This window comes from Struthio camelus, chromosome 24, assembly GCF_040807025.1.
Source record: "Struthio camelus isolate bStrCam1 chromosome 24, bStrCam1.hap1, whole genome shotgun sequence".
NCBI lineage: Eukaryota > Metazoa > Chordata > Aves > Struthioniformes > Struthionidae > Struthio > Struthio camelus.
The window spans coordinates 5,077,878-5,090,291 of record NC_090965.1 but is presented as its reverse complement, the minus strand read 5'-3'; the positions used below and the strand labels follow the sequence as shown (position 1 = coordinate 5,090,291).

Here is a 12,414-nt window from a genome sequence, read left to right as displayed (position 1 = left end):
GGCGCTGCGAGCGGGAAGCTGCGCACAAGGCTCCAGAGACAAAGCAGAGGTTGGACGGGGGCCTTTGTGCCCAGAGCTTCCTCTGTGGCAATGTCGTTTCAGAAACGGAAGCGCATCCACCACCGTTCCCGTAGCATCCAACGGCGGTGCGCAGCTTCCCCTTGGAGACGATTTACCCCCACACTCTTCAGCCCCTTTTTGCTTCCACAAATTATCTTATTCTCTTGTCGTTAACCACTTTCCTTAATGAACCCAGCACCTTTGAAAGTCACGTGAAAAAGCTAAGCCCCTAAAAACCTTCATTTAGGCAGGCTTTGGCCGTAAACACAAACTAAAGTCGCTAAAAGTTAACTCTGTTTTCACATCCAGCTCTATGCCCATAGCTTTCTACTGTTTAACGTTTTGGGAACGGAATGAGATTATTCTCCTCAAGCACAGATATGCTACAACATAAGCTGCATTAGACATCTGGGATCATCTTCTCCAGCAGGAACTGGGTGCATCGAGGCTGTTTTAAATACCTTTGTGTTTTCCGATCGCTCCCGCAGTCAGCCCAGTGACAGGAACTTTTCTTACAATTGCTGAGATAGAGGTTTTATTAACGATACATATAAATCACAACAGCTCAGACTATATTGAACAGATACATACCTAAAGCAGTGTGTGAAAAGAGGACATGTTTCATGCAGGTGCCAAAATTCGCCTGTTTATATTCCAAAAAGCAAAAACAGCAGTTTTCTCTGCAGCATCTCTACTTGCGCAGGGACCCAGCCCTGGCCATTTCCAGGGAAGTCATTTTCCTTTCAGCCTCAGGAAAGGAAGGAGGCTTTCCTGAGGCACCTTGCCATCGCTAAACGCTAAAAACTGCCTCCAACGCTGGTCGCTTAAAACTGAGCGCTTACAAGTAAAGGCACCGTGACCCCAGAGGGAAGCACCCCTTACCGTGGCCCAAGGTAGAGGATGCAGTGCTCTCCCCTCTGCATCTTTTCCAGAGCTTTGTCTATTCCAATGGGGATGTCGTGGTCCTCCCCTTCGCCAACAACAAACTTCACATCTTTGCAGTCGAACCTGGTGCCCCCGCAGAATCCCTCCAGGTGAACTGCAGGGGTGCAGAGCAGAGCGAGATGCCAGGAGAGCACGCAAAAATGCCCCAAACGGTCAGTTAAGGCTACACGCAACCAGCACTAAGCAAATAAAACCTGCGGTGGGCGGCTTTCAGCCACGGTTAAGAGTTTCGTCCCTGGCACGGCAGCTGGGCTCTGGAGCAAGCATTTTATAAGGCGTTTTCCGCGTTTGTGAAGGGGGCTGTCTCAGGGAAACGGGAGTGCGTTTGGTATCTGCACAGCTGCACTTAACGGCACCGAGGAACTTCTGCTCGACAACGACATCTGTTCCGAGCTCCGGCAAACGCCTTGGCCGAGCCAGAGCGCTGGAAGCGCCGGGGAGCCCGGCAGGGGTGGGGAGGACGGGCCACTATCTGCCGGCGGGACGCTGGCCGGCGGCCAGCAAAGCGAGCCCCTGGTGAACAGAAAGGCATGGGAGGGTTTAGAAACAAGCTTTACTGAAAAGCAACGAAGCTATCTCATCTAAGCAAGGACCAGACAACAGATAAACATAATGACTAATATGTTCCCCTTGTACTAAACTGTACGAGTCAGTCTTACTGGAACTGGATATTGCTCCTGGCAAAGTGCCACACACATTGAGTTTTATCATTGTGATTACAAATCTTCCATACAGTGCTATACGCTTGCCTTCTACCTCAAATAACAAGGCTACGTTCTCCTGCCTCTAAGGACCAAAAGTACAAGATAAACATTTTTCTAATCTTCAGCTAATAACCATGCTGTTCTAATCTGAGGAGCTGGCATGAATACAGCCAGAGCGGACAACAGGTACCTGACACATTTGCCACCTGGTACTTCTGGCTAGATTTCCAAAGCAAGATCGTTCGTTCTTTATTCAATCCTGCAGATGGTTACAGGCTTTAGGGACAGTTTACGTTCTTTGCACTTTGTTTCCAAAGCACAATACACATGCGTGTGTGCAGGCAGATACACACAGTAAAAGCAGTTTCAGAAGAAACTCCTAGGTACTGTTAAAAAGTGAAAAAAGCTACCAAAAGAAAAACTCTGCAGTGGCAGGCTTTAATGTAGTAGGCATTAACGTTGTCAAAGTTGCGCTTAAAGGCTTTGCAGCCGCTTGCTAGGCTGACGTTGCCAGCCCTTGGAGCGAGGAAGGCATACGTTTCCCAAGAGCCTGGGAGGACGTGAGCTTTACCTTTGGATGCTGCAGAGCTGAAATGAGCAGATATTCCCCATACGCAAGCTACTGCGGTGGGGAGAGGAGGACAAGACAGCAGAGACACTTGGAAAGAAAATAACCCTCTAACTGGCAAGAGTTTGCTTTCCACCTGCCATCCGGCTGCCCAAAGGTCCAGAGCGCTGGCAGTGAAGTGCTAGGTGATCTCTCCTCCCTTCAAACACAGCGCTGCAAACTAGTGGGAAAGAGAAGCTCATTTTCAATTCCTTTAAAAATCTGCCTTTGGCAAAAGATCTCTGGAGCACCATAGGATGCTATTAAGGAAACTAAAAGGCAGCCTGCAGCTTTGCACATCATTTTGTTCAGAGCTGCTGGCTTGCTTCAGAGTCTCTGTACAGCGAGAGACGTAACCCGAGTTACTACGGGCACAAAACATCTTGTCCTGGACATCACGGGGAGATGGCAGGACACAAGCACAAGACCGATCAACAGGCTCTCCAGCAGAAACCAAGGGAGACACCACTTCACCAGCCGAGGTGAACAAACCCAGCAGAGTCACGTAAGCCTGCTCACGGGAAAGCTGCAGCTAGGGCAGGTCCAGCCTGCGGGCACTAAACTCTGCTGTTCTCGCTGACCCAGCGCTGAGCCCACGCCGTAACAGAGCCTGAGGAGGCTCTCGCCACCCCAGGGACGGGAAACCAAGCTCCCCCTCGCAGGTCCCCACACAACAGCTCCTGCAGAGCACCCCTCCGGCACGTCACCAAAGCCACGAGTTTGTACAATGCCTGGCCTCAAGTACAGCAGAGGCCAGGGAGGGGTGGCGAAAGGATGCTCGGGTGCTTTCCAGCACGCCGGCGCGTACCCTGCATCCACCATTTACGTACAGCAGCTACGAGGTGCAGGCCAGCCACGTGCTCACCTAGCTCAGGACGAGTGGCACCGCCACAAGTTGTGCGCAGCAGGCTCCTGGGCTACCTGAGCTGCAAGACAAGAGCGACCAAAACCCTCCAGCTCTTTGTGTGGCCGACACGAGAGCAAAGGAACTCCGCTATCCCAGAGGCTAACCTCTGCTTTTCTACTACCCAAAGCAAGCTGATCATTTTCCCAAAAAAATAGGAAAAAGGAATATTCCGCCTAAAATAGAGGTAACCCAGCAACCTTACAGCACCACGCTATCTCCCTCCCATCAGCTTGCATGTTCCCAGTGAGAATAGCTCTGGTCCGCTCTATGCCGATAACCCACAGCCCTGAAACAAGCACCCATTTCTAGTGCTACAACACTCACGGGTAACCTGTCACCAGAGTGACATGACAGTGATTGAAAGAGCAGGCTCTAAAATAGGATACACCGGAGGACACAAGCTCCCAGTCCCCTTCCTTCAAGGGAAGCAGAGCAGTTTCATACTGCTTTAATTGCATATAAAATACACTGGCAACGAGGAAATCTCTGCTCTGGTTTCCAGGAGTATTTCAGTGCTATCTGAAGCAGGTCAGTTGGCTGCAGCTACTCTTGGATCACACAGAGAAAAGCCCCCGCCAGGCTGCCGAACATCACTTTGGTTGCAGCACTGACTTATTGTTCTCTCAGTGCCTACAGCGATTTTGTTTTTGAAGAGCTCAGAACACAGTGTACCGAGTGTGGCTGGCACATGAACTTGATGTGCTGACAGCAATTTGTACTCAGATTAAAACGAGGCGGGGAGAAGGTTGTAACAAAAGCTGGAATGCCAGATCTCTGCTGCAGCCTGTGTTTTAGGAACTGGAACTGTGAATTATGGTCTGTAAAACTCAAAACCTATAAAAACACTTTCGAAACTCCAGCCCAGAGATGCTCACTCTTGGAAGCATACGTTTTCTTCCAGTCTAATTATAGCAGCAATGCCAGGCACCTTCGCACTGCTCCTGGAGTTAATACGGGGTTTCAGGAGGAGAGACTTGAATGAGAGCCCTGTACAGAGGTGGCTCCTGGGTTTCACCACCTCTCTGGCTCCCAAACACACAGATAAGATAAACCATCACTGCTCCCCTGGTGCACGAATTTCGGACTGCTGCCGTGCCAGCCGGGGAGCCCATCCCCACAGTAGCTACGCGCTCAGCAGAGTGCCCAACAGGCAGTCTCGAGCAAAACTCTCCATGGTAAGTAGTACTACGCACTGTTGCATTTGTAATAAAGCCTACCTGCACCCAAAATGCTCCCCTGAAAGGCTGCCAGGGTGTCCAGTGCAATTCCTTCTCCTCCTTTCTCACTGGAATGTATTTAAGGGTATCCAGGCCCCACACATATAGGTAGATCCAAATAAATTAAAGGCCACATTAGTAAGTTGCTATGAATCAAGCTGCTGGCACAGCACAAATACTGCCACTGGGATTAGCACAGAGTTCCTGATCTCTGCCCTGCACAGGCAGCGTGCGTTATGCAAGATTGCCTCGGAGAGCATTAATCTCTATTATTTTGACTGTGCGTGTGCTCCCACTTTCAGCATTTGCTCAAAACTAAACATTCATTTGAAATAGGTTAAGGAAAAAAAAAAAAAAAAAAAGCAGGCTTTAGGACTGCACACATATGAGAAGAGAATATCTCCTGAAAAGTTATTCCGGACTGGCAATTTGGCTCTTTAGGCTCTTTCAGAGAAATGATTACTCATTTGTGTTTTCCTTCTTCCTGACTCAGTCCTATTCTGAGTAATTAGACCACTGTCGCATTCAAGAAAGAGTCAAGCAGTACGCTGCAAAGGAGAAAGCGTGCAGGAGACCACAGCTCTCCTCCTTCCCTCGGCGCTGGGCATACACCCACCTATCACCACGGTCAAACCTAACAGCCTATTTAAATAAAATAAAAATCAGTAATAAGGAGGAAGGCAGGAATTATGATGATTTCAACTATATTTAGTCTGTTTTTTTTTTTTTAATTTAGCCTTTGATACAGTGGAAGCAAGCTTGAACTCCCAGCTGATTACAATGTATATAACTGTGCTATTGAACATGCCATAGGCACAGTCACATCTGAGTAAAAAACAAAACAAAACAAACAAAAAAAAATGCACCACACACCACCAACCACCCAGCACACCACCTAAAATCCCTTTGCCTAAAACAGTCTAGTAAGAAGAAATAAAAGCCAGGAGAACTAGCCGTTTAAGGCAGGAAGTTTTATGTGCTGTAACAGGTCAGATCCAATTCCTCCTTCGCTAAAGGAAGTTAATCAGACTCTCTCCGTTTCAGAACTGCTGTGCATCGAGAGAAGAAACTAAATGCCTTACATATCTAGTTAGCTCCAATTCTATGGCTGAGTTGTTCTGGGAAGGGAAAAAAAAAAAAAAAAAAAATCTGGCTTTCTCCCTAGCCTAACTCCCACCCTATGTGAAATGTTTGCTCTAGAAACGTGACCAGAATTACTCCATCGCATTTATGGAGAGGGTGTTCAGAGAGATCTGAATGGGGATCTGAGCTCATTATCTTTTGGCCAATTTCTGATGTCAGTTAAGATCATACTGACTTCAGCAAATCCTTTGTACTAATTCACTCCCTCCAGTTAGCAGCAATCAGAAGTTAGCAGTAGTCCTCTGGCTGCACGGAAGGGAAAAAGAAAAGGCTCCATTCTGCAGCAGAGGCAATAGAAACCACCAAAATGACGATAAACATTGGAACAAGGAGTCCAAAGAAACTGCCTATTGCCTCCTTCAGACAAGGAGACGTGCCTGAAACACTTAGCGAGTAATGTAATCAAGCAAAGACTTCAGTGCTAAGAGTCAAAATTTTAATCAGCTGCATGTGAGACAAGCCAGAGCCTGGATTTTCAAAGCAGCCAACGTACTGGTCCTGAAGACAACCGCATCCTTGCGGCCGCTCGGACAGCGAAACAAAAGGAGCAAGCATGCAAAACATTTAGAGGAGACAGCGGAGAAGGAACTACCCCCGATGCCCTACGGGAGCTAGGTCTCCAGCATTTCCCCAGCAGCAAGCTAAGCAGCTCCAGGGCTCGCAGAAATTTGTTTGTTGTCAAAACCAGAGCGGGCCAACGGCCGATCTCAGGGCCAAACATGACTAAGAAAACAGTGCGCAGGTTATATTCAAGTGGTCACTCCATCATCAGCTGGCTGCTCCCCCCATTTGAGGTTTTCCAGTAAACCCTTTGAGCCAGCAGTTCTGGAACGGCCACAGCAGAACGCGCCAAGGGAGAATTTTGTATGAACATATCAAATGCTGACATCCACAGGCAGACAGTTAACCGCTGCCCTCCCAACTCCTCTCCATCGTGCTTGGCCTTGAGACAGATCAAACGACTACTCCCCACCACGAAACACGGCCAATGAACTTTCTATAGCTGCCTGGGCAGCAGGGCTCCAGGAGCGCTCTGCTAGGGAGTTGGGGGGTGGGGGGGGTGGGAAATCAGGCTGCTCCGACTCAGGCTACCCCCTCTGAAGGCAAAGCATGCTGCCAGCCCCATCCCATCGCACACCGGCACTTCACTGCTCCGGTGAGCATAGATATTCCCTGCAGAGAGGCAGATACTCACTTTCTACCGTAGCACCTTCGTTCGGGTTGGAATAGCCTTCTCCCTTCCTCTTGATTCTCCGGATTATGCCTCCGTCCTCAAACAAGTCCTCACCTTTGAAATCAAGCAACTCTACCTAAAAATAAAAAGAAAAAACAAGGTAGGCAGAGCTCTGGGTGGAGGGGGTGGAGAGGAGAAAAACAACAAGAAAACCCACAAAGCAACAGTTCATGCTAGAGCTGGAAACCCAAGCAAGCTAATTCTCCATTCAGCTGACAAGCAAAAGTCGCCCATAAAAGCCAGCTCCAAGCCACAGTATAATAGACCCGATTTATTAGAAATTGGGCCACATCCAGTACCTGAAACGTAACACAAAGTAACAGAAAACTAAGTTTATTAATGCTGTAAGGGTACAACGCAACCAGTGCTGGAAGGTGCTATGAAAACTGCTCTGAAGGCAACCCAGGAATAGTGTCATTAGGAGTTTCCACTTAGTTTGCTGACAATACCAGTCAGGCTCAGACCCGCGGCTACAAAACACAATTGAACCGCCGTTAGGACTCAGAGGCACTGAGCCTTAATTTACGACAGACCCATTTCTTCTGCTCAGGTTTATTGCTCTCATGTGCGAGGCCCTGCCAAGCGAGCGTATACACAAAGTACACAGCTTAGCTGACCTGCCGTTCCGCTGTGCCAAAAACTTGCTTTCATACCGCTCAGTGGCATTAATCGATTTTTAGCACATGAAGGCATTTCCGAGCTGTTTTCTCCTTTCGTGTGTGTTTTTAATTCAGGAATCTATTTGTTCTCCCCTTTGTGCCAGCGCTCTCCCTGTGCTTCCCAGCCAGACCTCTCTGCTGGGCTGCACAGCAGAGTTGCTCTTTGGTCACAGCCTCTCCAGTTCAGACACACATTTCTGAGAAAACACTGGCATCAGTTCCTGGAGCAGAGGGACACATTTCAGGAATCCAAGCTGTTTCTGAGCTGGCTGGCAAAGCAGAAGGAAAGCGCTAACTCACCCGCGGCAGCCCAGTCCCACAGCTTCCATACCCAGGGTTTCCACCATACTTGCCTCAAAAAAGAGGGTTGCATTGGAGGGGATTTTGGGCGCACTGCCAGCAGAGCCGTACGCGTACTCTGGTTTGCACAGCAAGTAGCAGATCTCTCCCTTCTTCATGGTAGCGACCCCAATGTCCCATGCCTTGATTACCTGGCCTAGGAGAAAGGCAGATGTCAGGCAGGAGAGAGTGATTTACAGCCCAAACTGCTGAAAACCCAACTTGGGTGTCACAAGGAAGGCACCCCTAAGAAATACAGTGAAGATTCAGAAGTCACTTGAAAATGCAGGGCTGATGTGGTCCCTTTGTCCTGCAGAGACAGGTGCTCGATTCCCCCAGACCCATCAGTGCCAGAGCTGGGACAGCAACCCCAGCTCCTGGTTGCAGGATTCCTGGTCCTCCTGATTTTTGTGCATTCTTGTGCCATCCTGTCCCCACAAACAAGCCCCCGCAATCAGGCTAACCCCTGCGGTCCCTCTCCTTACCTTTGCCAAGGCTGAAGATAAATGGCTCATTCCTATCACGGCTGGAGTCGAATTTTTTGCCATTGGCCAGTTTTCCTTTGTAGTGGACATAAACCTTGTCTCCAATCATGGGAGACTCATCCTCATGCCCAGGCCTTTTAATAATCTAGGGGAGAGAGAGTCCCCCCATGAGTGGTTATTGCAGCTATCCTGTACCAAAACCAGCTCCCCAGATGCTGCCCTAGCCCATGGGAAAGCTAGAGAGGGAGCAGTTTCATCTGCCCTCCTACCAACCCCTAAAAACAAATCCCAAACTTAAGCCACCATTTCCACTGTAAGCGAGCGAGGCAGATCTCAGCACAGGGACCTGCATGTACTTCAAAGCTCTGCGGAGGTGTCTGAATAAACAGCACAGTCAGAAATCTGAAGCAAACGCAATTACACTTGCTTTCTGTCCATACACATTTTACTCACAGGGGTGTGTCCTTTCACTACTTGCTTCTTGTCAACACTTTTTTTTTTTTTTTTTTAATGCTACAGCCTGGAACAAGCAGTTCTCAGGCTCAGGACGGAGGCAGGGGAGGATGCTATTATTAGAGGAAAGGTCCTATTCAACTGGAGAAGAGCAAGCACTGGTTAGAAGAACTATCCAGAAACAGCCCTGAATATGAAAAAGGGGTTATAGAGCAGAGTAGATGACCTAAGTAATGTGCTCTTTCTAATGTCTGTGAGTCACACACAGAAACGCTTTGTGGATTTACAGCTAATAATCTGATTAGAAACACAACAGCAGTGAAATTCATTGAGCAGACCGAATCTGTGCTACAGTTTTAGTCTCAAGTGCCACTCCATCCTTCATTATTCTAAGTGTTACTGGACATGCTAATCTCCTTTTGTTTTCAAAAGGATCAATCTCATAGTCCTGGAAGCAGTAGGCCACCCCAAAGGCTGGGAATTCAGACAGCCAACACGATTACCCGCTCCAAAGTGGGGAGATATAAACTGACCCTCTGGCCAGTTGCCTCACCTTCAGGACCCCTCGGTCTTGAGCAGGCGTGATGTCCTCCCCGCGTTCAGCAAGAGCCGCGGCCTGCACCTCTCCTTCATTTTTGGTGGCCTCATCAGTAGTCATAGTTTCCTTTCATAAGCGCCACACCTGGGGAGACACCACAGATCATGCCGAGCTGCAAAGGCACGCAGGCACGGCCCAGGCTCCCGGCAAGAGCCACGAAAGCAGCACAAGAGGTCGCGTAAGGGGATGGAGGAAAGGGTTAAAAAATAATTAAGAACCCCTCTCTTCTGCTTGGCCTGCGCAGGAAGTTTAGAGTACATCTCAAGCATGCAGAGCGGAAAATCCTTTCCCAGGGGCCACCCAAGTTCAGAACTACTGAACCACAAGGCGCACAAAAACCATAGATTTCGTTTCATGCACAGGGCTGAAAGCACGCTGCCTTCACCGCCTGGTGAATTGCGACGGTGCCGGGGAGCAGCCGTTAACTTGCTGTCCTCAGCAACCTGCACCACTGAAGCCTGGGCCCCTACCACAAGATTTCTCCTGAACAGCCCTATGACTTCTTTACCACCAGCAACAGTTCTTACGGGGACTTCTTAACAACGTAGACTGGCAAAAGCAACAAGGATGCTGGTTTCACAGAGCTACAGATCATTTCACAGCTGTCCCAGCTTTCACCTTTGGGTCAACGTTGCAACGCCGCACCTCTCACGTCGCCCCAGAAGATTCCCCCAGCAAGAGTTTTGCACAAAAGCATGCCTGCAGGTAAACGGCACGGACTCAGGCACGCTAGCCAATCAACTCCTAATGCAAGGCAAAAGGTGAAAACCGATCTCAGAGTGACAGACGCCAAATGACTGGGATCTTCTCTAATGATGCTCTCTTGACACGTCGGTATGAAACCCCGGGGAGGATGAAAGCAAGCAGAGAGGTTCCAGCATGAGACGAGTGCTAAAGTGCTTGCTTTGCTCGCCTTCGAGGGTAGTGCGCACCGTCTAGCGGCAAAGTCAAGAGAGACCGAAGCGCTCGCGGTCAAGAAGCAAAGGGCCTTCCGCCACCAGACATTCGCCCTTCTCTCCTGGCACTTGGCGAGAGAGACAGCCCCTTTGGTATGTTTGCTAGAAACGTTTGCACCAGGCTAGCATTGTGTTTTGAATTATTTTATACAAACAGTCTATGAGGATGATTTTCCACAAAGGATTACTTACTGTTTCGTCAGTGACTACATTATTCTTAAATCAACACTTCAACCCCAGGCATGACTCGTTTTCTCTTGCCCACCAAGAACATCCAAAAAAAAAAAAAAAACACCAGAGAGAGTAGGCTGAAAGTCTCAGACAAATGAGGCATTACCCCAAGTGGAAAGACCTGAAAACACAGCAAACATCCTCTCTAAAAATTAAAGGAAAAAAAAAAATCCAACACCAGAAGAATGCCAACTATTTGGGTGGATAACAAGAAATTTCACAGACTTTTAAGAAAGGGTGTTTTGAGCAAACTACTGCCCCGAGCAACAATTGCAAGGGAGAGACAAGCTCACCCCAGCCTGTGACTGCGACTTAGAGATTAGGGACGCTGGCACACAGCACCCGGCAAAGTTACTGCACGGAAGGCAAGAGATGATGGGGAGGAAAAAAAATTGCCAAAGCAAAATAGGACTGGAATATCAGAAATACTTTGTGCCTGCTTTAAAAAAAAAAAGTCTTTTTTTGATCTGTGACCATTTGTTTTTAAGGGAAAGCATCACCAGGATGGAATGTAAAATACACACATGTAAGGCACATGCAACCTTGCAACAACATGCTCTCTAAAACTCCTTGCGCAACTAGCCAAGGTGTCAAAAAGGCCACGTTTTTCGTCAAAGGCAGATTTTTAATAAACGCTGCCAGGTCAGAGAAGAATTGCCTGGAGTTTAAAATATTTCCTGATGATTTCCTTCAGATTGCAAGACTCAATTTTGGTAGCCACACTGCTGTGCAACACGCAGTCAAGGAAACATGTGACATAGAATTAGAAAGCAATGGTTTTTTTAGACATAAAACAGATCTATTAAAGTCACTATAATTGCGAAACTTTCCCACAGTCTTTGGTGTGGAGGCTGATGTTAACCAGCAGGAGAAATCATTCATTTGGGGATTCATAAACAGAAAAGAAAGGATGTTTTCAACTTTAAAGGCAGATAAGTCATGCTGTAAGAATAATTACACTTCTTGCACCCAGCATTAAAAGGGAAGAGCTGAATTCGAGCCCACACTAAACACAGGAAGCCAACTAGACACAAAGAGCTCTAAATGGATGAAGCAAACAGCAAAATAACGGAGCCGCTTTCTGTAACGTTCGATTATAACGATCTTCAGGGTGACGCTTAACAGGATCTTGTGTCTAGTCCATTTGGGTTTCAGACGGCAACACCTAGAAAACACTAAAGGAAGAAAACGAAAACCTTCCGTAGTAAGATTCGTAAGCTCTCAGTATTTATGAATTGATTCAACTTCTGACCAGCAGCACCCTACTGGGCACGCTAGCTTTCTCCCCACCTCATCCTTGATATGTATTCAAGGCAGCAATTAGAAGTACACCAACTCCACATTTGCTTTTTGTGTGTTCGGAAGGAGCTTTTATCCCCTGCAACAACATTCACTATACGCCGTAGTAAGGATTTGACATTCGGCTTGCAGTTATTTATTCCCCCCTAAGGGCTAAACTGCAGAGCGCGTTGACTGCAACAGAGCACGCAGCTCCTACTCCAAGCGCCCTCGCACGCGCTTGGTGGGTGAAAATAAACACAGCCAGATGAGTTTCCTGCCTCCTGCAAGAGGAGGCAGCGTTAAGAGCAGCAAAATATCAAACGCACCATCTATAGGTGCGGAGAAGGTCGTTTTTCCCACTCCCTAGAACAAGCTCACAGCCACACTGCAACCTCAAAACCTCTCCTCGGCAGCCTGCAATCGGCTACTTTGGGCACGGAGCTTTTCCCCAAAGCTACCATCTACCACGCTCCGTTTGCTTTTATAGCAACCATCGTGGAGAAGCTCTTTCAGGGGAAGGAAAAGGAGGCTTCGCCCGCGGTGGCACGAGCAGGCCAGCAGCAGAAGTAGGCACGGGCGCTGCAAGCGTGACGGA

General features: G+C 48.3%; 1 protein-coding gene across 2 annotated transcripts in view; it reads right to left on the bottom strand.

Annotated features, from left to right (window-relative positions):
- The window catches only part of FKBP5 (FKBP prolyl isomerase 5), a 35,448-nt gene that overhangs the window by 7,580 nt on the left and 15,454 nt on the right, over nt 1–12,414 (bottom strand). Inside the window, exons 2-6 of one of the 2 annotated variants that reach the window (XM_068918189.1) lie at nt 9,307–9,435; nt 8,301–8,445; nt 7,830–7,972; nt 6,779–6,893; nt 943–1,099 (exon numbers count right to left, since the gene is read on the bottom strand). In XM_068918189.1, the coding sequence (XP_068774290.1) occupies nt 943–1,099; nt 6,779–6,893; nt 7,830–7,972; nt 8,301–8,445; nt 9,307–9,411 (665 nt within the window). In that variant the 5' untranslated portion in view covers nt 9,412–9,435. Of the gene's footprint in view, nt 1–942; nt 1,100–6,778; nt 6,894–7,825; nt 7,973–8,300; nt 8,446–9,306; nt 9,436–12,414 lie in introns of both variants that reach the window. The other variant, XM_068918188.1, reaches the window with a different exon arrangement.